At 35.0% G+C, this 23056-nt stretch overlaps 1 protein-coding gene across 3 annotated transcripts in view; it reads left to right on the top strand.

The window, feature by feature from the left end:
• Positions 1-570: 570 nt before the first annotated feature.
• LOC132857824 (alpha-2-macroglobulin-P-like) overlaps positions 571-23056 on the top strand; it is a 34782-nt gene continuing 12296 nt past the window's right edge. Inside the window, exons 1-34 of one of the 3 annotated variants that reach the window (XM_060887900.1) lie at positions 571-729; positions 2355-2535; positions 2676-2832; positions 2938-2990; positions 3242-3262; positions 3364-3529; positions 3622-3706; positions 3905-4028; positions 4123-4243; positions 4374-4483; positions 4598-4768; positions 4894-5124; positions 5259-5471; positions 5600-5749; positions 8229-8354; positions 8981-9080; positions 9252-9384; positions 9580-9805; positions 9891-10017; positions 10661-10782; positions 10869-10920; positions 11033-11116; positions 12172-12348; positions 12440-12515; positions 12627-12783; positions 12889-12963; positions 13171-13333; positions 13621-13811; positions 13922-14137; positions 14297-14418; positions 14696-14777; positions 14898-14966; positions 15121-15226; positions 15312-15464. In XM_060887900.1, coding sequence (XP_060743883.1) covers positions 644-729; positions 2355-2535; positions 2676-2832; positions 2938-2990; positions 3242-3262; positions 3364-3529; positions 3622-3706; positions 3905-4028; positions 4123-4243; positions 4374-4483; positions 4598-4768; positions 4894-5124; positions 5259-5471; positions 5600-5749; positions 8229-8354; positions 8981-9080; positions 9252-9384; positions 9580-9805; positions 9891-10017; positions 10661-10782; positions 10869-10920; positions 11033-11116; positions 12172-12348; positions 12440-12515; positions 12627-12783; positions 12889-12963; positions 13171-13333; positions 13621-13811; positions 13922-14137; positions 14297-14418; positions 14696-14777; positions 14898-14966; positions 15121-15226; positions 15312-15352 — 4314 coding nt within the window. In that variant the 5' untranslated portion in view covers positions 571-643 and the 3' untranslated portion in view covers positions 15353-15464. Of the gene's footprint in view, positions 730-2354; positions 2536-2675; positions 2833-2937; positions 2991-3241; positions 3263-3363; positions 3530-3621; positions 3707-3904; positions 4029-4122; positions 4244-4373; positions 4484-4597; positions 4769-4893; positions 5125-5258; positions 5472-5599; positions 5750-8228; positions 8355-8980; positions 9081-9251; positions 9385-9579; positions 9806-9890; positions 10018-10660; positions 10783-10868; positions 10921-11032; positions 11117-12171; positions 12349-12439; positions 12516-12626; positions 12784-12888; positions 12964-13170; positions 13334-13620; positions 13812-13921; positions 14138-14296; positions 14419-14695; positions 14778-14897; positions 14967-15120; positions 15227-15311; positions 15465-19520; positions 19675-21674; positions 21856-21951; positions 22109-22233; positions 22287-22424; positions 22446-22550; positions 22717-22879; positions 22965-23056 lie in introns of those variants that run through there. The other 2 variants (XM_060887899.1, XM_060887901.1) reach the window with 2 other exon arrangements.

The following is a 23056-nucleotide window of genomic DNA, read 5'->3' as shown; positions in this document are numbered from 1 at the left end:
GGTGTAATATTTGTATATTTGATGAGTACCTGTATATTAGGATGGTAGTTTAGTTGTGTTGTGTTGTCTGAAATGTTCTTTAACTAAACAAGAATGAAATCATAATAAATTAATATATGGTGAATAAACCGATTTGGATTCGGAATAACAGTTTACAGTGGTTGAAATTTTGTCTTTAAAAGTATGAACTTTTGGACATCTTGCTACTTAATTGTGACCCATTAAAACTGCTCTTTTTGTTGTATTGGCTATAAATAGAATCAAGATATTTTCTTATTTTACATTTATGGCATTTAGTAGACACCCTTATCCAAAGTGACTTACAATTACAACTGAGCAATTAGAGGGTTAATGGCCTTGCTCAGGGGCCCAGCAGTGGCAGCTTGGTGGACCCAGTATTTGAACTCATGACCTTCCGGTCAGTAGCCCAACACCTAACAACTAGGCTACCACATCCCAAACATTGTGAAAGATTTCACACAGTAGAAGTTACTATATGGCACTGCACTTTGACATAAAGCATTTGCAGGAGTACTGGTTAATTATTAGTGACAGGACAACAGCAGATGGAGCTTTTTTTGGGTTAAGAGTCTTTAAAAAGCTGCTCAAACGTTAGAACCTGCCTTTTACAACGGATTTCATCATGGTGGTTGGTCGGGTCCACATAAGGACAGGGCTACTGTTAGCCTGCTTCCTCTTTCTCTCTGTTTCTGGACAAGGCTCAGGACCGTAAGTAATCATAAAGGATGTCCGATGGTGGAAATACAACAGTCTATTTTATGTCATACTGTAATACAATGTTCTTCTGCACATAGCATTAATAGGTAATAAGTTTTTACGTCTTCGTGTGCGTGTGTGTGTGCGCGCGTGTGTGTGTGCGTGCGTGCGTGCGTGTGCTTGTGTGTGTGTGTGTGCGTGCGTGCGTGGGTGCGTGCGTGTGAGCGTGTGTGTTGTTCGTGTATTTGCGTGTGCGTGCGTGTGTATGTGTGCGTGGGCTGTGTATGTGTGAGTGTGTGTGTTCGTGTGTTTGCGTGTGCGTGCGTGTGAGTGCGTGCGTGTGCAAAATAAGATTTTTAAACTGTATACGAAACCAGAAAATTACAAACTTTATATACATGATAGAAGATTTACATGCCACTGAATTAGTATTAATGGAAACTAAAGACAAATTAATTCATAATGTGTAAATATATTTGCTTGAAAATCTGTTTATTTATTTATTTGTTTGTTTGTTTGTTTATTTATTTACTTATTTATAAGCCTCCTTGAAATCCCTTTAAAAAAAATCAAATATCTATCAGCGTTTACAATTTAAGATATTCAGATTCAATGATCCAGAGATCAAACATAAAACTTAAATTAATAAAAACTAAAATTCAAGCAGTCAAAGTCGGGTTGCAAAATTTATTATACCTTCCCTGCTATCTTAATGTGTCCTCCTCTCTTTACAACAAGTGAACAAAATAACACTTGCATGTAAAAATATAATAATTTCTGAATACTATTAAGCTATAATGTGATACATTATACTAGTGCAGTGTTTCATACTAGCTTATTTCTATAGATAAAAAGGTGGTGTATGTAGCTTTATTTTAGACGTTACTAACATGCTGTGTGATACCAATCTGTGTCTTAAATATTATTTCATACACTCTAAAAATTTTGGGTTATTTTGGCAACACAGTGCTGGGTCAAAAAGGGACGAACCCAATGCTGTATTATTTTAACCCAACTAGTTGGTTTATCATGTTTAACCCAGCATGCTGGGTTGTGATTTTTAACCCAACTATTAGTTAAAAATGACTACACTGCTGGTTTGAATTTAACCCCAAATGGGTCAGAAATTTAAGTGATTAAAATAATGGGGGTAAGTCATGGCCTAATGGTTAGAGAGTTTGACTCCTAACCCTAAGGTTGTAAGTTCGAGTCTTGGGCCGGCCACGAATGAGGTGCCCTTGAGCAAGGCACCGAACCCCCCAACTGCTCCCCGGGTGCCGCAGCATAAATGGCTGACCACTGCTCCGGGTGTGTGTTCATGGTGTGTGTTTGTTCACTGCTGTGTGTGTGCACTTTGGATGGGTTAAATGCAAAGAACGAATTATGAGTATGGGTCACCGTACTTAGCTGTATGTCACTTACATAATAAGCAATACTTAGACAAATTTTGAATGCATCAAATTTAAAAGGGACAATTTTTAAAAAAATAAAGAATAGTATAAATGTCATTGGACACATCTTTCCCATCTCAGCATTAAGACAATTTCTATGAAAATGTATCAAATATCAAAGTAAATGCATTACGGACTTCAGTCAGAAAAATTTACTTTAAGAATACAAATTTGCATTTTTTTCAGATATTTCATGGTGACATTTCCTGCTGTAATTGAGGCTGGCTCTGATGCTAAATTGTGTGCAAGTCTTCTGAAGCCTAATGAGACTCTGCAAATGAACATCCTTCTGGTTCACAACAACCAGAGCAGAACTCTTTTACAAGAAACAGTGGAAAAGGACTTTCACCACTGCTTTAATTTTCAGGTAATCAAACAGACTATAGTAATAATAATATTAAGAAGAAGAAGAAGAATTATTGTAATTATTATTATTATTATTGATGTTTTGTTGTTGTTGTTGTTGTTGTTATATTGATGTTATGATTCAACATGGACACCTTACAGGCTCCAAATGTTAAAGGTGAATCAATGCAGGAGATCAAAGTAGAAGTCAAAGGGGAAAGTTTTAAGATGACAGATAAAAGGAAAGTGATGTTTAAATCCTACAACACACTGGTATTTATTCAGACTGATAAACCCATCTACAATCCAGGCCAAACAGGTAATTCATATCTGCAATACTTAATGTCACTTAAACTCTTTAATAAAGGTTTATTTGTTGCTGATGGTACAGCTCAAGCATTTCTCTAACATTGTTTTTCAACAGTGAATTTCAGAATTGTCAGTATGGATTCTAATTTTATTCCCCTTGAACAAAAGGTAGGAGAAAATGTCCCAATGTCTCTAAGTGCATTGACTTAATGTAGAATGACAGGTTTTACGATCCATCTGTTGTGTGTAGAAGAGTCTCCAATGTCATTTTTATTTTTTTTTTCTATGCAAAGATTGATTTAGCACCTATTGTCGTGTAATATATTATATTATTATTATATTATATAATAATATATCTGGAGTGATAATGTACAGGATTCTTAATTGTCATATCTAAACTGTCATATTCTCCTTTACAGTACAGCTCAGTAATTCTTGAGGTAAGTAAATGAAACTATAGATAATCTTTTTGTTCAATTTTCGTTGAACAATGTTTATACACATTCGCATGTGACTCTTTAATTCTTTCTTAAATAAACAGGATAATCGTCATAACAGGATTGGTCAGTGGATGAACGTGTCCTCCAAAGGTTTGATACTGCAGCTTTCTCACGAGCTAAATGCTGAAGCTCCACAGGGACAATATAAACTAACTGCTAAAATAGAAAAAAGGGAGATCTCAGATTTCTTTAAGGTGGAAAAGTATGGTAAGTTACACTATTAGTAGAGTACATTTTATTTGTTGACACATAATTAATTGATTCAAATCACTGTAATAAAAATATACATTAACTTTTAGTTTTACCCAAGTTTGAGATTACAGTGAAAACACCAAAAGAGCACAGTGTTGTAGAGGAAGAACTGAAGCTGGAGATTTGTGGAAAGTGAGTAAAACCACTAAATTTAAAAAAGAGGGAAAATGTTTTTCATATTTTCTTTACATTTAAAATATTTTGCATATTTTTAAAACAAAGTAATTTATGAACAATATAGCATTCACATCCAGTGAATATTCAGGACATGCCAAAGTAGCCCAAAAAAAACAGTGTCTACAGCAATGTCAATGCTTATGCATTTTTAAGGTACACTTATGGACAGCCAGTACCTGGTGAAGCACACGTGCAAGTGTGTCGTAAATTTATGCAGAATTATTATTACCATCAGAACGCTCCAATGATTTCACCATGCTTGGTTGATACAGTAAAGGTGCGTAAGTAACACTAAATTAAAGAGCATTATGTTTTTATCTCTACACTGATAAAGTTCTCACCTGGTATTTGTTTTTGTGTTTTCCAAATAGATGAGTCAGAATGGTTGTGCCGTTCATATACTGAATGTGTCAACTTTTATGAATTCTGAATTTGAAGATAATCTTGAAAACAATCTTAATGTTACTGTTACACTGACAGAGGAAGGAACAGGTGAGTCATTAACAGATCTCTTCAGAACAGAGATAAGGGAGACATAAAACACTAATTGTTCTTTTTTTAACTTAAAGCTAAGTTATAATACATATAATACTCTGTTATAAACAATGTTATTTTTTTATAGAATTTTCCATGGTAAAATCTGAAATCATATCACTCACATACCTAATTGGTAAAGTGGAACTTGTGGATTTACCAAAAACCTTTGAACGGGAGAAACTTATAGAAGGAAAAGTAAGATTTTCTGGATTTTAAATTTACTTTGGTCCACTAATTTTTCTATTATATTTGTGAGGTTTTTGCCAGCCTTGACAAATTTACAGCATTTTGACTTTTCCTGGTCAACAGATTAAAGTTACTACCTACAGTGGAACACCAATTCCTAACAAGAAAGTGTATCTTTTAGAAGGTCACTGGTTTTTTACGAAGATAATGCTCAATCTCACTACAGATAGTAATGGATTAGCAAACTTCTCATTTGCATCGCCTGAACATCCTGAAACAGAGATACTGTTGAGGGTATGATACGCTGACCTAAGCACTCACAAAATGATCATCATAAAAAAGTATGATCAAATATAATAAAAATATTACATTTAAATCTTAAAATCAAAGATTCTGTTTCTTTTTTCGTTGTTATCCAGGCAAGTGTCTATACAGAGCATACAGATATATACAAAAAACCATTCTTTTCATCTGCGGACACACATATACAGCTGCTCCAACCTGCTACACCTTACAGTCCAGTGTACAGTGAACTGTCAATAGAGAGCTCAGAAGAACCATTTAAATGTGGTGCTGAAATTCCCATAACAATTAACTACTATATTGTCGGGGAAACTACTGAAAGTTACAGTATTGATATTATATACATGGTAAGTACATGCAGTAAAATTGAATGATTTTTGAGATTGCTGCACTACTATCTGCCACCTACATTATCTAACTTGCAATAACTCCATATATAATGCACTGGACAATTATTATATTTTTTCTCTCTCTGGTTCAGGTCTTGTCTAAAGGAGCCATAGTCCATCATGGGCATGAGACAGTTGAAGTAGAAGCATCTACAGATCTCAGAAAAGGAAAAATCTCATTTAAACTATCTGTTCTTGCTGAGCTGGCTCCTGTAGTGCAGGTTGTGGCGTACTCTGTCCTGCCCAGTGAGAACATCATTGCAGCTAGTAGGAACTTTGATGTGGAAAAGTGTTTCAGAAATAAGGTAATGCTAGCACCTTCCAGGTTTGATGTTGTTCTTTTTTAAATGTTCACTGGTTATTGACTTGTATTAGATTTTGACTCTACATGAATGTTGAACATATGGAAACTTTTTTCTTTGGTGGACTCCAGGTTGCGCTACAGTTCTCTCCCTCTAAAGCAGTTCCAGGTGAGAAGAACACTCTTGAGGTCTCAGCTCATCCTGGTTCACTTTGTGGCCTCAGTGCTATAGATCAGAGTGTGTTAATCTTGGAGTCCAACAAACGGCTAGACACTGACAAGGTGGAGTTAAGATTTACTAAATCTTTTACATATGCATATAAGTTTTTGAGCCTGTTTTAAAATTTAGTGCCCTTTAAGTGTAAACAAAATAAATACAAAATAATTTAAAGTAATTATATTTTTTTCTACCTAATCTCAAATCTGATTGTAACAAAAATGTAGGTTTCAAATTTTTAAAATACATTAACATTTTTATGGTAAATTTGTCAATGTACAATATATGTTGTGATAAATCTTGAAAAGGAATTATTTACTAAAAATCTAAGAATAAATATACTTAAGAATAAAATGTAAAAATAACAAAAACCTAAAAAATGTTGACCGTCATTTTATAGCAACAACATCTTAATACGTAACATTTTTAACAGATTTTGGTTGCTGAAACTAAGGATTTAGTTTTCATGAAATGCAGGTATTGCATTACTGGTTAGAGTTTGATGTCTTTTGGATCCTTGGCGGTGTAATTATATTAGTCCTGGATCTTGTGCCAGTGAGGCAGAAGGTATGCCAAAACAGGCAGGAAAAGCAGTCCATGGATAACCACAAATCAGGCACACAGGGAACGCACAGTTCAGAAATAAGGATATAAAATATGCAACACGGGGGGCACGGTGGCTTAGTGGTTAGCACGTTCGCCTCACACCTCCAGGGTCGGGGTTCAATTCCCGCCTCCACCTTGTGTGTGTGGAGTTTGCATGTTCTCCCCGTGCCTCGGGGGTTTCCTCCGGGTACTCCGGTTTCCTCCCCCGGTCCAAAGACATGCATGGTAGGTTGATTGGCATCTCTGGAAAATTGTCCGTAGTGTGTGATTGCGTGAGTGAATGAGAGTGTGTGTGTGCCCTGCGATGGGTTGGCACTCCGTCCAGGGTGTATCCTGCCTTGATGCCCGATGACGCCCGTGACCCGAGGTAGATTGGATAAGCGGTAGAAAATGAGTGAGAGTGAGTGAGAGAATATGCAACACTTCATCACAGCAGCAGTTAGAGGAATCTTTAATAATAATTATCTAGACAAAAAGTCCAAAAGCGTAGAGCAAAATCATAATCTGAAAACAAACAGGGGTTAGGTGATCAGCAAACAAATTAAGATAGTAAGAACAAAAACAGAAACTGTGAAAATTAATAAAGGCTTAGTATTGACAGGCAACATTGGTATCTAAATGAATATTTAAGAGAGAGTACAAGTGTCAGGGACAGAAGATGACAGAGGCAGATATAATGTAAAATCACAGAGTTTATTGAAAAGTAGAAGTGAATGAAGTGAGTGAGGGTGGATTAGTCCAGGTGAAGTTCCAACACACACACACACCGGGTCACAGGTTGCAAACCAACGATACCTAGATCCTTCGGTGGACGATGAACTCGGGAAACTACTGGTAGAAAGGAGTCAGGTTAATAGATACAGCAATACTTAAATACATTAAGAAATAAAACATGACAGGATGTAATAATAATAAGTAGATTTGTAAAGTTTTCACGACAAACTTTGATGTTGGCCTTGACGGTGCAAGTATTCGCAAAGGACGGTGCTTTTGGAGGCAAGTGGACATAAGGGTTAGTGTTGCTTTTGGAGGCAAGTGGACAGAAAGCTAGGGTGCCAAAACATGTGGAGACAAGCATGTGACATCATCCAAATACTCTTGAGGAAGTTCCTCTCATTTGGCTGTGTTTTGATATGTCACATGTCCATGTTGTGCTCATTTTTATTTTCACATGACATCACGTGACATCACGTGACGTCATCAGAATACCCGTGAGGAAGTTCCCCTCATTGATCTGAGTGTTTTGATATGTCACATGTCCATGTTGTAAAACATTTTTGGATTTTCATATATTGGGGGCGGGGCTGTGGGACAATCGAAAGGCCAGTTGGTACACCAATTTAAAACTTTGTTCAGAGTATCACCCTAAAGGAGCTGGCCGCGTTTGGTGTAGATAGTTGGAAAGCTTGCTGAGTTATAAACCTACAAACCTGTGACCCAGTACCGGAAGTACCGGTACTCAGATCGATTAGAAAAGTAATATCATGAAACTTCAGACCAGGGTCTACGACATATCCAAATTTGGTGCATGTGGCTCGAAAGCTCTAGGAGGAGTTACTATTTATAAATTTTTGTCTAAGCTCAAATAGGAAAACAGAATGTTGGCTTCTACAAAGCCAACATAATAATTAATGCCAGGGTGGTGTGATACAACTTAATGTGAAGCACAGTGAAAAAGCCTGAAGGCAACAGTCAGGATCATTATATCATAGAACTTACTGTATAACAACAGACACAAATATAGCATTTGTGTTTTATTCCCATTTTATTGCATATTGAGGTAAAGTAAGTTAAATAAATTAACGTAAGTTGTAAGTAACATATTTCTTATGTTAATGTAAAATGTAATCATACATGCACAAGGCCACAAAGTAATTTTTGTGTATTTTGAGATGTATTGCATTATCTTATAATAAAGACAAACTGTATCTCCCTTAGATATTTAATTTGTTGCCAGTGAAATGGTTGTCAGAATATTCATATGGGCTTGAAGATGCTCAAGGCTGCTTGCATGTAAGACCTCGACGGGATGTGTCGCTTGACCTTGCTTACAATACATTAAAGGTAAATGATAGCTTGCATTTAAAATGTTGCATAACTGTTATTGAAATGTGTATGTGTATAGATGTTATAACAGTATGACAACATATCTACAGTGTAAATCATTCTTAACAGAAAATAGTATTTGCAAAATATGCCATTATGTAACTGGTTCACTTGGGGCACTGGTGAATCATTTTATGGTCTTAACCCTGAGATTCATGTACTGATTTCAGGGTGGCATAAAAATAAATAACTGTAAAAAATAAAATACCTTTTTATCAGTTTCACTAAAAATATGATTCAAATAACTCATAATAATAATAATAATAATAATAATAATAATAATAATAATAATAATAATAATAATAATAATAATATGAAGATTAGCAATTACTGCACGAACCAGTGTTGTTTGACATGGGAATAAAAACCTAAAATGTTCTGTGCAATCTGGACGCTCTGTTCTCTGTACAACTATGTGGCAGGCATCTTTATCCTAGATCACCATGGGATATCTCTTCAAATTTATGTATTCCATTTTTTACACATATTACTGATTTTTATTTTATTTGAAACTATTTGGTTTATTAAGCCATTTCAATGATTTACTACACTGATTTTTTTTGTATCATCTTATCATCTTACAGGGAGCAGGTCTGAAGATGGCAACAAATTTGGCTGTTAGACACCCTGAATGTTTGATGTACAAAGGGGTGCAATATCACAAATTGCAATATGCATATGATGGTGCATCATTAAATAATACACTTTCTCATATATACATATTTTATGTATATTACATTATAATACATAATACAATAAATGTTGGGTCCTGCTGATATACTAGATTTATGTGGATAGCTCTTATTCTGTTTGTATTAATTAGTCTCATAGACTTATGTCTTTGCTAATTTTCAGTTGCATACATGGCAAGAGGTGGTCCTGGTCTTGGTGGAGCAGGTATAGGTTTTTCACCAGAAGGTTTTGAACCCATTGAGACAGTTCGCAATTTCTTCCCAGAAACTTGGATATGGGAATTGTCTGAAGTGGGGTTAGTGAATCAGCATATTTACAAATTTGACTGCATTGTACTATTTGAATTTTAATGTATTACAGATAAAAGATATCAAAAATTAAAGTAAATGTACCTATTTCTCAGATAAGGCATGTTTCTACAATGGTTGTTGCAATTCAGTTGTCTTTTTGACAATATGTAAAAGAAATTGAGTACAGTGATTCTCCACAGGGACTCTGGAACTGTACAGCTTCCACTCAATGTTCCTGACACCATCACCACCTGGGAGACTGAGGCTTTCTGCGTGTCCTCTATAGGTCTGGGTCTCGCTCCTCCTGTTCAGCTCACTGTGTTTCAGCCCTTCTTCCTGGAGCTCTCGTTGCCCTACTCCATTATCCGGGGAGAGGTTTTTGAGCTGAAGGCCACCGTCTTTAATTATCTTTCCAAATGCATTATGGTATTTTATTTCTGAGATTAGATCTTTACAAGTATTGTCAAATTTATGATGCACAGTAAATTAATCACCTGTGTGTCATTGACAGGTTAAAGTGACTCCAGCCCCTTCCTCAGACTACACTCTGGAAAAATCTTCTGATGGCGAGTATTCATCCTGTCTGTGTGCAAATGGAAGAAAGACCTTCAAATGGACTCTGATTCCCTCTGTGCTTGGTCAGTCAACACTTTCAGACTCATAATCATAGTCATTTTCTTTTGCCAGTGCCAGCCTTGTTTGAGTGTATACATATTATATGTATACATAGTATACATACTATTCATAGCTTTAGTTGGGTTAAAACAAATATTTATTTTTAATATTTACATTATTATAATTATACGATGTTGATAAATTAGTGTATATTTATATATTGTTCTATATATCTGCACAGTCACTGGTTTGATGAAGCAAAGTTTTAAAGCTCTACAAAGTATGAATCTACAAGTTATTCCAAATAGTCACGAAGGATGATCTTGTACAATATAGGATATAAATAAAGATGTATAGATGTAAACAGTACATGAAAAATATTTAAGTCTGTAGCCTACTGTAACTGTGTGCAACCTTTTAATGGTTAAAATACAAACTTCAAAATGGTTAAAATGGATAAAATTTCATGAAGCTTCTAAAAGATGAGTAAACAAATTGATTGTATTAACAAAATGCATTTTCTAATTCAAAGTATATCTTCATAATGTGCTTAAAAAGAAACATATTTTAATCACATATTTTAATCACAATAATCACATATTTGCTGCAGTGGACATTTCTTTAATTATGATTACCATATTTTTTTCACCTCTTATTATGCTACAGGTGTCATGAATGTGACAGTGAGTGCAGAAGCAGAACAATCTCAGACTGTGTGTGATAATGAGATTGTGAGTGTTCCAGAGAGAGGCCGTATTGACACAGTTACACGAAGCCTCATTGTAAAGGTCAGTGTCTTGAAAAAAAGCGTAACTTTAAATCTGTAAACCTTTTTTTTATATGTTATGATCTAATAATATTATTTTCCCTTTAGGCTGAAGGAACTGAGAAAACAAAGAGCCAGAGTTGGTTATTATGCCCACAAGGTTAGACTTGCAAATATGTTTTCAGTTGAATTTTATCTGGTTGGCTTGCAAATGATGCATACAAGGTTTTACTGCTCAATATTGATGGAGCTGACTTTCATCTTATTCACAGGCAACAGTGTTTCAGAAGAGCTGGAGCTGAGTCTTCCTGAGGATGTAATAGAGGGATCAGCACAAGCTTCTGTTTCAGTGCTTGGTAAGACATGAAACATTAAGGAAAGAAAAAATGAATAAATAAAACTGGATAAAAAATGAATTTGTCTTATAACACCCTCTTATGCTAATGAATGCAAACAAACACAACATGCTTCAATAAAAACTCAAACAAAGTATAATAAAGAAAGGAAATGTGCTTGCTGAGCACACATTGCTTTGAGATGAATTTGACATAAATGCGACATAAATTTGTATACATTTATTTATAAGAAGAACGTATTTTATGGCTGATTTCCATCACATGTGCTAAGTTGAAGAATTAAGGATAGGACAGCTCCAATGCTTGTCAGTTGCATCTATCTGCAAATATAAAAGGTTTTTCTGGCCTCTTCAGTCCATCTAATTTGGACCAGGTTGCAATGCCACCAACTTTTCCTGAGTTTCACTGTACAGACAAAATACAGCTGTATGGCCAAAGGTTTGTGGATACCATCACATTTATATGTGGGCTTACCAGATATCATCAAAATATTTACATACTCCCTTTATTCCAAAGGGTATTCCAAGATTCATGGCCTCTTGTAAGTTCTTCAGTATGAGTCTTAAGATTTCCATGTCCTGGGACAGCATTGTCCTGGGTCCTAGGTCTGGCGCTGTCACAGGGAACTTGTGCTACATGGGTTACAGATATATTCAATAGAAAATACACAAGACACTGATTGGATATTAAATTTCATCATAATTATTCAATATGTTGCTCTTTTGAAGTTTCAGTCCCATGTAATTACTGACAATCTGAGCTATAATTATTTTCTTTGAAAATCAAGGCCAATGTGAGAATATCCATGAACCCTAGTTTACAATCTTAATCTAATCTAACCTTAAATGTTGTTTATCATACTTTGTCTGTGTTCTACTGACTTTCCAGTACAAGGAAGTGCAAGGCCAGCCTCTCTATTGGGCACTGAACTCAAAACTATACGTTTCTAGTTTGAATAAGAAGTAGTGCAATGGAGCTTCTATACATTCAAAACAACCGTATGTTGTGTCAAACATTTTTTAGCTAAACAGATAAATTATTCTGTTCTTTTGTAGGAGACATACTTGGCCGTGCATTAAAAAATCTGAATGGACTCCTAAGGATGCCATATGGCTGTGGGGAACAAAACATTGCTCTTCTCGCCCCAAATATCTACATTCTTCAGTATCTAGAGAACACTGAGCAGCTCACCACAGATATCCGTGAGAAGGCTACTGGTTTCCTAAAGAGTGGTAAGTGAGCTTTCTTTGACTTGTTACAGTCATTACTATTAATTCTAAACAGACTTCTGCACTAGAATTAAAATCATTTGATTTTACACAGGATACCAGAGGCAACTTAACTATAAACATATAAATGGGGCATATAGCACTTTTGGCAGGGGATCAGGGAACACGTGGTAAGTTTTTCTTAAACCAAACCATCACTTACCTAGTGTGCATTAGTTATTATGAATGTTTATATAATTTCGGAATGTACAAAAATATTTTTACAAATACATCTCCACCAGGTTAACTGCTTTTGTCTTGAGGACGTTTGGCAAAGCACAACGTTACATCTTTATTGATCCAGAAATAATTAACAGTGCAAAGAATTGGCTCATACAAATGCAGGGAACAGATGGATGTTTTATACAACAGGGAAATCTGTTCAATAACAGAATGAAGGTATGTATGTTACTAGGCCAGTTCATACTACAAACAAATTTCTGAATCATTCTTTAAATTTCATTTATATTGACATATCATGCATATCATTCTAATGTATTATAGGGTGGTGTAAATGACCATGTGACTATTACCGCCTACATCACTGCATCATTGCTAGAATTGGGGAATACAGTCCAGGTAAGAGCATGATACTATTCACATCTCCCATTTTTGCTACATTTACAATAAAATGAATCTAATCTAAATCTCATTCACATTCATGAATTCAGCCAGGGGAGTACAGATTTAATAAAGTTAAATTGTGGTGGTTAAATTGAATATTTGTACCAGCCTCTTAACTGCTAAGTTCTGCTGATAATGATTTATGCACTTTTTTAATTGTAGAATCCTGTTGTACAAAATGGATTATTGTGCCTCAAATCTTCTATTGGTAACCTGACAAACACCTACACCACTGCACTGTTGGCCTACACTTTCAGTCTTGCAGGAGAGAATGAAACTCGCGAACATCTACTAAAAGAGTTGGATAATGTTGCCATTTCAGGAGGTACAGAATTATTGGAAGAATCTGTAACACTAATATTTGTAACAAATGCAACAAACTACATTTCTGCAAGTAAAATTACTGAATGTAGTTATTAGAAATAGAAAAATGTTATTGCAAACTATGTATGAAGGAACATATATGGGTTAAACCATGCCACATTCTAAGCCTTTAGGACGGACAAACAGAATTGATGACGTAACTGAGCCCTGCAAGAGTCACAGGGTTTTATGACAGTAAAAGTTGCTTTCTAAATGCGTGCTTTTGGATTTGAAATTCTTTTATTTTAGATGGTCGTCTTCACTGGTCTCAGTCAGCATTAGATGATTCCAGCTCATTGTCAGTGGAAATCAGTTCCTACGTGCTCCTAGCTGTTCTCACTACAGGTCAACTCACTGCTGCTGATTTGGGTTATGCTAATAGGATAGTCAGCTGGCTCGTGAAGCAGCAAAATCCCTATGGAGGCTTCTCATCCACCCAGGTAACTGATTAAACTGCATTGTTTCCTTTAGTTAGTTCTGCATTTAGTCAGTATAGTGATGAATCGATGTATAATTTTATAGCATTATTTAAAGGACTGTTTTTAATCAGGACACAGTCGTGGCCCTCCAAGCTCTGGCTCTGTACTCCACTAAAGTGTTCAGCTCAGAAGGCTCTAGCACAGTAACTGTAAAGTCTGCAGATGGACACAGTCACAACTTTGATGTGAATCAGAACAACAAGTTACTGTACCAAGAAAGATCATTGCAGGATGTTCCTGGTAAATACAGCATTGATGTGAAGGGCTCCACCTGTGTGTCAGTGCAGGTCAGTGCATCTGATGCTTCCTGTCTTACAACCCATTTTAATAAAGTGATTGTATAAGCACTAACTGCCCAGGTTCCCCAACAAATCCTTTTAAAGTCTGTTTAAAATATGTTTTCCATTGATTGCTTTTTGTTTATTAAATGAAATCCCTGCTTGCAGACATCACTTTTCTACAATGTCCCGACACCTACTGAAATCAGTACACTGAGCATTACAGCAAAGACCGAGGGAAACTGCACAAAATCATTTAGACCCACTTTGTCTCTGAAGTTCACTGTTGGGTAAGAATAAATGTGTGATAAATCTTTGTCGCAAAAAAAGAAAAGAACGGGTAATTGATGCCTTCATGGTATAAGCAAACAGTAGATTGCTGTAAAATATTTCATATATATATATATATATATATATATATATATATATATATATATATATATATATATATATAATATATTATTCTCTCCTGACACTTTACCCTGCAGGGACAATAATGATTTTTTCATTTGTTATCATTATTAATGTGGATACTGCTGAAGTTAATGACTTTTGTTTTTTTTTCAGATATAATGGAGCACTAAACAGCACTAACATGATCATAGTGGACATAAAACTCTTATCAGGGTTCACAGCGGATCGTGCTGAAGTAAGGAGTAGGAACGTTGCTTAGATTTCTTTAATATACATGTCTAGATAAACAGACATGCAAATGCCCGGGTAATGAAATGGTAACATTAGAATAATTATTAATTTTGTTTTTTTGTAGCTGAAAAAGGGATTTTTGGTTGAACGGGTTGATTCTAAAGATGACCATATTATCATGTATATCAAAGAGGTAAGAGGATAACATTTATACAATACTTATCATTACCTATATTACAACTGTGCATTATGTCCTGCCCAAGAAATATGTATGTATGATTTATTACACACATAAACACATATGATTTAGTGTGGTTACAATATGATGTCTGCTTTGTCTCCAACAGCTACAAAAGAATATCCCTATAAAATATGAGCTTCACACTAAGCAGGTGCTTCCTGTCAAGAATCTCAAGCCAGCAGTGATCAAAGTTTACGATTATTACCAAACAAGTAAGATTTTCTAGGATTGCATTTTTTAAGCAGTTACTGAATCTCTGTTTTGATCATTAACTGATTTTAAACATATTTCATCCAGGTGACGAGTCTGAGACAGAGTACACCTCTCCCTGTGTGTAGGGTTTTACATTTGGACAGAAGATGCAGAAAAATCCTTTGCCTATCTTCTATATGATGGTTTTTGTTTTTGAAGAATTTTTGTTGTTGAAATAAAAATACCATTTAAACTCTTTATATGTTGCTGTTGTGTTGAAAATCTTCACAGTGTGAATGTACAGGCATGTTGACAAACATCTTGTGAGTTATCATTTTTAGAAGACACATTAAATGTGGTTGCATTGAAATATTTTTGATGTGTTTAGCAGAGCTTTGGTGTAAATCTGGTGGTTAGTTCTATATTTTCTTTTACTCCTATCAGTAGTGCTGTAGTGCTGAGTTACCTCAGAGACTGCTCAGCTAGTTAGTGATCTGCAAGATGCTGGGATGATAGTGATATTAGCATGAAATTTCGAAGGGTAAAAAATGTGTTATGGGTTAAAAAAAAAAGGTTGTGGGTTTTGTAGGAACCCCTTCAATTAAATTGAAAGTAGACCATTGACAGAAGATTAACTTAACTTAAACTCATCTCATTGTTTTCATCATTGCATTGCTTTTGCTATAAAAAAGAAAGACACAACAGTTCTTCATACATAGGAGTGTCGGGCAGAAGAAGTGATGGCAGTTACAAGTTTTTTAGAGCTTATTATAGCCTATTATTTCAAGAGCCTCCTCTAGGTGGTGGAAAAAACTTCCCCTAGGTCAGGGGTCGGCAACCTTAAACACCCAAAGAGCCATTTGGACCCGTTTCCCACAGAAAAAAACAAAACAAAACACAGGGAGCCACAAAACCCTTTTGACATCTAAAATGAAGATAACACCGCATATATCGTTTTTTACCTTTATGGAAAGTATAGAAAAAACTGTAATGTGTTGCATTTATGAAATTAATGAACTGCTACCAAGTAAACGAAATTTTATTTCTGCAAGCAAACAAAAATATTTTGAACAGTTTGAACTAATCTTAACAAACAATACGCTGGATTGAAGGTTACTTTCACATAAAATGTCCAATGTCTAATTGAGTCCTCTTCATATTCAGGAGATCAAAATTTTAACACTTAAGTAAAGTTGGCCGCATATTCACAGATTGGAGTTTCCCGAGTCAATAACTCCTGAGCTAAACGCTCTTATTACACAAATAACACCTCTTTTTTATAGTAGTAATGTAGAGAGGCAGCTACAACCCAATTTTCCCTCAATATCTGCTTTCCTCCTTGGTGGACAAAATACACAAGTCTCTATGTGCAGACGGCTGAGAGACAGATTCCAAGGGACCGTCTGCAAAGTGCAAAAACCCGAAAAGCGAAAACTAAAAAACAGTCAACTTCACTGTAATACACTGTACACTGTACTGTTTAAAGTTATTTATTTTTTATTATGAAAAATCATAAAAATTAAACAAAAAGACATTTCTCCCCAAAAAGTGTTGTAGTATAACTATCAGGACATCAGTGCTGTCTGATCTGAGTTTGGTGACAGTACAGTGTATTATCGACTGTTTTTTTGTATTCGCTTTTCGGGTTTTGCACTTTGCAGACGGTCCTTTGGAATCTGTCTCTAAGGTGTTCGCACATGGAGACTTGTGTATTTTGTTGTCCAATGCGGTGGAAAGCTCTCACTCACTCACTCATTTTCTACCGCTTATCCGAACTACCTCGGGTCACGGGGAGCCTGTGCCTATCTCAGGCTTCAAAGCAGGATACACCCTGGACGGAGTGCCAACCCATTGCAGGGCACACACACTCTCATTCACTCACACACTCACACACTACGGACAATTTTCCAGAGATGCCAATCAACCTACCATGCATGTCTTTGGACCGGGGGAGGAAACCGGAGTACCCGGAGGAAACGGGTACCCGAGGCACGGGGAGAACATGCAAACTCCACACACACAAGGCGGAGGCGGGAATCGAACCCTCAACCCTGGAGGTGTGAGGCGAATGTGCTAACCACTAAGCCACCGTGCCCCCCGGTGGAAAGCTGATTTTGATAAAAACAAAATTTGACGCACAAAAAAAAATGAAACACGGTTTATTTTAATGTTACAAGAACATAATCTTAGAATTTAATTTTTTAAAAAACTAACTAACTAAAATAAAATAAATGTAAATTAAATATTTATTTTCCAAATCTACATGGAGCCGCAGCAGAGGGATGAAAGAGCCACTTGCGGCTCCGGAGCCGCGGGTTGCCGACCCCTGCCCTAGGGGTCCGGACAGCTGAGTCCGGAGAAGCAGAATACCTACTTCTTCATGAAATACTTGAACTGGCACTTTCTCCCCTGTTCGTTGTATATGTGTATTTAAAAAAAAATTAACGGAGTTTTATGCTCATGGTATCTTAAGTCTGTAACCTAGTGAACCAGAGTTAATGTATTCAACGCGTTGGACAAGGGCTTCTGCCAAATGCTATAAATGTAAATGTGAATGTGAATGTGAATGTAAATGTAAGAGCTTTTTAAAACTTAAAACAGGCAAACAAATACAAATCCAAAAGGCAGAATCAAGGTCATAATAGAGGCAGAAGTCAGACCAAGCACAAGCACTGTTAATAGGGCAAAAAAGACATAATCCAAAGAACCAGAATTGTATTGAATTGCTTTAAGACACTAAGAATATACTTCACAATGGAGTGATGGTATGAGTGTGCTTTTATAGTGTGAAGTGTGAATTAGTATTGGCTCCAGTTGTGTGCAATCATAATTTGAGTAAGCATGCATGAACTTGTTGATTGCTGTTGGGTGTCGTAATCTTGTTCGTAGGCCATGCCTGAGTTTTGGGATTTGTAGTTGCCTGGAGTGGTGAGCAACAACTTTTCCTTCACTAACATTAAAGGAGACAAAAATTGTCAGTCAAGTGATGTACATTATACATCAATGTTCTGCCAATCAAGTTGTTGCTAATATTATGTAAATAGAAAAATTTCTAAAATGCTAATATACACCTACCAGCTATTTTATTATATAATAGACCTGCTCATGAAATATATTACCAGCTATTTAATCAAGCTAATCATGTGGCAGCAGCACAATACATAAAATCAAACAATGTGAAATATATGAATTAGGAGAATGTGGTCTTAGTAACTTTGACTGGGATCAATGTAGAACCATTTTAACATCTATAATCTGTTTTTTATTGGTTTTAGCTGACTGCTTATCCTTTCATTTCATCATCAGATCAATGATTTAGTTCAAAGTTTGGCATGTTTATGTACTTAGCCAAACTGTGTCAACTGTTTGGTTGAGCTAGAATCGCAAATGGTTGTTTGATCAATGGTCAATAAATCAAGGATTGCAACTAAATCAAAGATTGGTGTAATTCATATAAGAAAAGACAGGATATTAACAAATGCTGAAATGTTACCAATTTGTTTTTTAATAAAAAAAAAGGTCCCTTTTTTAATATTTAAAAAAATTATTTGAAATATTGGTGAACTACCATTGTTTAGTGAGACTATTACATGATACATTCCTTTCCCAGGAAGTTACACAATCTGTTTGGGCATAAAGTTTATTTGAAATGTGTACAAAAGAAACATGTTAGTAACTGTTTACTGGAAGTAAGCAGTATGATTCAGTGACTAATGTCTGAAAAAATGGTGACCAGATTTTAATCCAGAATGATGCCTTTATTCACTGTACATAGTTTAGATTTCTATTTTGTTTTTAGACCTTTGAACAGTTTATGCAGTTGTTAAGGCAATTATATTATAATTCGTTTAGTACTAGACTTAAATTCTGCCACATGTGAAATTATTTTCACTTTTATACATTTAATTCACCTTTTTCATCATGCATTCATTTCTTGGAGAAGAAAATAGCAATTATTATAACAATATGTTACCTAATGCATATGCTATGTATTCGTGTCAATATAGACATTTATTCATGTTTAGTTCAGAAAGACATATTTAACATATTCTGATGCTTTTATATGCAGTTATGTTTGCTTATTTTAGGAAGAAATAAGTCTGTTATTGGCCCATTTCCTGCTTTGTCTATTGACCTTCAACAGAATAAACAGACAAAATTCATTGCACTGCTTATGTATACAGATATTACATAATATTGTAAAAACCCACTACATGTCAACAGACTTTCATTTATAGCATTTGCAATTTAGTTGGAACAAAATGCTCAAAATGGTTAATCATTAGTGAGAGGGAAACAGCAGATGGACTTTTTTGGGGCTAAGTGTCCTTATAAAAAAGGAAATTAAACATCAGAAATTGGCATTTGCAAAGGACTTCATCATGGTGGTCAGCTGGGTCAACACCAGGATAAGGCTACTGTTAGCCTTCTTTCTCTTGCATTCTGTTTTTGGACAAAACAGAGGACCGTAAGGACCACATTTTTCTATGCATCTTTCATATTTAGCAGTTTATTTAAGATATTTTGGAAATATGAGATTTTGTCTTTTTGCCTTTTTCATCTTGAATAGTGTGAGCGTGAATTTGTCTGTGTGTGTGTGTGTGTGTGTGTGTGTGTGTGTGAGAGAGAGAGAGAGAGAGAGAGAGAGCGAGAGAGAGAGAGAGATATGTATATATATATATATATATATATATATATATATATATATGTATATATATATATATATATATATACATATATATATATATATATATATATATGATACATGAATTGATGCTGTAACTAAGATGTCAAGCCTCAATATCTAAGTGTTTACTATATCTAGTAGATGTTAATAAACATGAACAAAAATCATTATATCATCATTCTGTTGTCATAGTAAAAAAGAAAGGGAATGAATATGGCAATTTCTAACATGCTAAAACCTTTTTGTGAATTTTCTTAATATATCACACCCACAGGCAGAAACAATTAACATTATCAGGGCTGTCAAGTGTCACGCATTGAGAGTGACAGTCACGCATTTCGGTCTTTTGTCACGCTCTCCCGCCACACATTGTTTTTCTCACGCAGAAAAACCTTTTGACTTTTTATCATATATTTAATATGCCACAGCTCCCAAAATGTATCTATCCGCACCGCTCTCTCTATGGAACCTGGGCAGGAACCAAGCTCGTCTCCCCTGGAGTTCTTAGTCAAGCCTGACACTTATCAGCCAATCAAAAAAATAGGCTACACAATAGCCAATCAGAAAATAGCACTATCTGGGTAAGATTTAACGGGGGCACTGGTGAGGTGATGTCACGCCTTCCTGTCTTCAAAACTTGAAAGCCCTGCATTATATTATAAACTACAAAATAATTGTACTTGATGTGTGGAAAAAACATATTTATAAAGACATTGCAAGATGTCTTCTTTTACATTTCTGAGATGAAGATAATTCAATAATCTTTGTGTTATAGCATATAATTGGAAAGAGTTTGGCCACAAACAGAACATTTTTATGTCAGCATTAGTGTTTTTCTGTCAGCCAGTTTCTCCTTATTTTGAGCATTGTTCCTGTCTTATTCATACTGCCTGGTTTTATAGATAATTACTTTTTCTCACTTCACTTAAATACCAGAAGAAAATAAACATACTGCTCAGCTGAGATTATTAATCTACCATATAACACACTTTTTTTCTGTTTCACTGAACACCCGAGCAGTGCTGCAGACTCTCAACGAGCCTTTTGCCCATTCATGTCATCAACACCCTTCTGTAGATTAGATGAATAAATTGCCCCTAGAAATGACAATGTGAATGTATGTGCATAGTGCTAAATTCAGAAAAGGGTCCAATTATTCAAGGTACATGATTTTCCAGTCAAATCTAATATTATAAATAGAAAAAGATTTAGAATTTAATGGGTGTAATAGATTACATTAATGGGTGTAGTAGATTGAACTTTAAGGTATGATTCATTACATGCCACTCAGCTCCGCATGTGTACACAGACCTCTCCCTATTTGTGTATCTGGGAAAGTTTACATTTTGTACATAGTGCAATAAGTTTCAAATATACAGTAATGTGCAAAAGATTTGGACACGTTTTTTCTGAAACCTTTGCACAGAATGGTATGCAACTCACTTGTTAACATTATTTGATTTAATAAAGCAAGTAAACATGATACATTAATATGTCTTTAGCCAGATTAAAGAAGAGAAAGATGGCAGAGAATGATACAAGTAAAAGTGTAAAACCTACAGACTAGAAATTGTAAAGAATTGCAAGGATATTTATATCCTCAATGTATGACTTAGTTTCACATTAGGCTACGTGGTCAAATAAGTGTGCTTTTGTTTTACTGAGAAACTATTCTTATTTGCATTTTATTAAATAATGTTCCTGTGATCTAGTTACTTTCTAGTAATTTATTTTTTATAAATTCTTTATTGCTTTTCTTAGAATATAATTTTTGTCTTTAGATATTTCATGGTGACATTTCCATCAGTAATAGAGGCTGGCTCTGATGCCAAATTCTGTGTGAGTCTTATGAAGCCTAATGAGACTCTGCAAATGAACATTTATCTGGTTCACAACAAACAGGACAGGACTCTTTTTCACAAGACAGTGGAAAAGGAATTTCATCACTGCTCTCATTTTCTGGTAAGAAATCCAGATGATTTTTAAATTACTATTATTATTATTATTTTTATTCATATTAATGCTTCTTGTGATTCCACATGGAACACATCTTCACAGGCTCCAAATGTTGAAGGCCAATCGGTGCAGGAGATTAAAGTAGAAGTCAAAGGAGAAAGTTTTAAGATGACAGAGAAAAGGAAAGTGATGTTTAAATCTTACAACACATTGGTATTTATTCAGACTGATAAACCCATCTACAAACCAGGACAAACAGGTAATTAATATCTGTAATACTTAATGTCACTAGAACTGTTTAATATTGGTTTATAGATATAGGTTTATTTGTTGCTGATGCTGCAGCTCAAAACATTTCATTTCTCTAACATTGTTTTTCAACAGTGAATTTCAGAATTGTCACTATGGATTCTAATTTTATTCCCGTTGAACAAACGGTAGGAGAAAATATCTTTAAATTATTTAACAATACTATACTATACAATGCATTTTAATGTTAATGTACATGATGATATTAGAAATAGTCTTAGCAGGTTCTTAATCTGAACTGTGTAATGTCATATTCTCCTTTACAGTACAGCTCAGTAATTCTGGAGGTAAGTAAATGAAACTATCCGTACTGTATGTTTGAAACTGTTGTTGACTTTTAATATTTGTACACATCGGTAGGTGACTCTTTATTTTCTCTCCTAAATATACAGGATAGTAAAACTAACAGGATTGGTCAGTGGATGAATGTGTCCTCAACAGGTCTGATACTGCAGCTTTCTCATGAGCTTAATGCTGAGGCTCTAAAGGGGTATTATTACTTGTCTGCCAAAATTGGAAGAAGGTTGATTTCACACAACTTTAGGGTGGACAAATATGGTAAGTTACATCAATATCATATATTTTGTTTACTGTACTAACTAGCTAACATAATTTAAACAAATATAAATAAAAAAATTAAAAATTTAAAATTTAAAATTAAAAATAAATATACTAACTAGCTAACATATTTAAACAAATAAAAATATACATTAACTTTTAGTTTTACCCAAGTTTGAGATTACAGTGAAAACACCAAAAGAGCACAGTGTTGTAGAGGAAGAACTGAAGCTGGAGATTTGTGGAAAGTGAGTAAAGCCAATACATTTATAAAAAGATGGAAAATGTTTTTCATGTCTTTACATTTAACATATTTTGCATATTAAAACAAAGTACTGTA

Source organism: Tachysurus vachellii, chromosome 15 (assembly GCF_030014155.1).
Source record: "Tachysurus vachellii isolate PV-2020 chromosome 15, HZAU_Pvac_v1, whole genome shotgun sequence".
NCBI lineage: Eukaryota > Metazoa > Chordata > Actinopteri > Siluriformes > Bagridae > Tachysurus > Tachysurus vachellii.
This window is presented reverse-complemented; position numbering and strand designations above follow the sequence as displayed.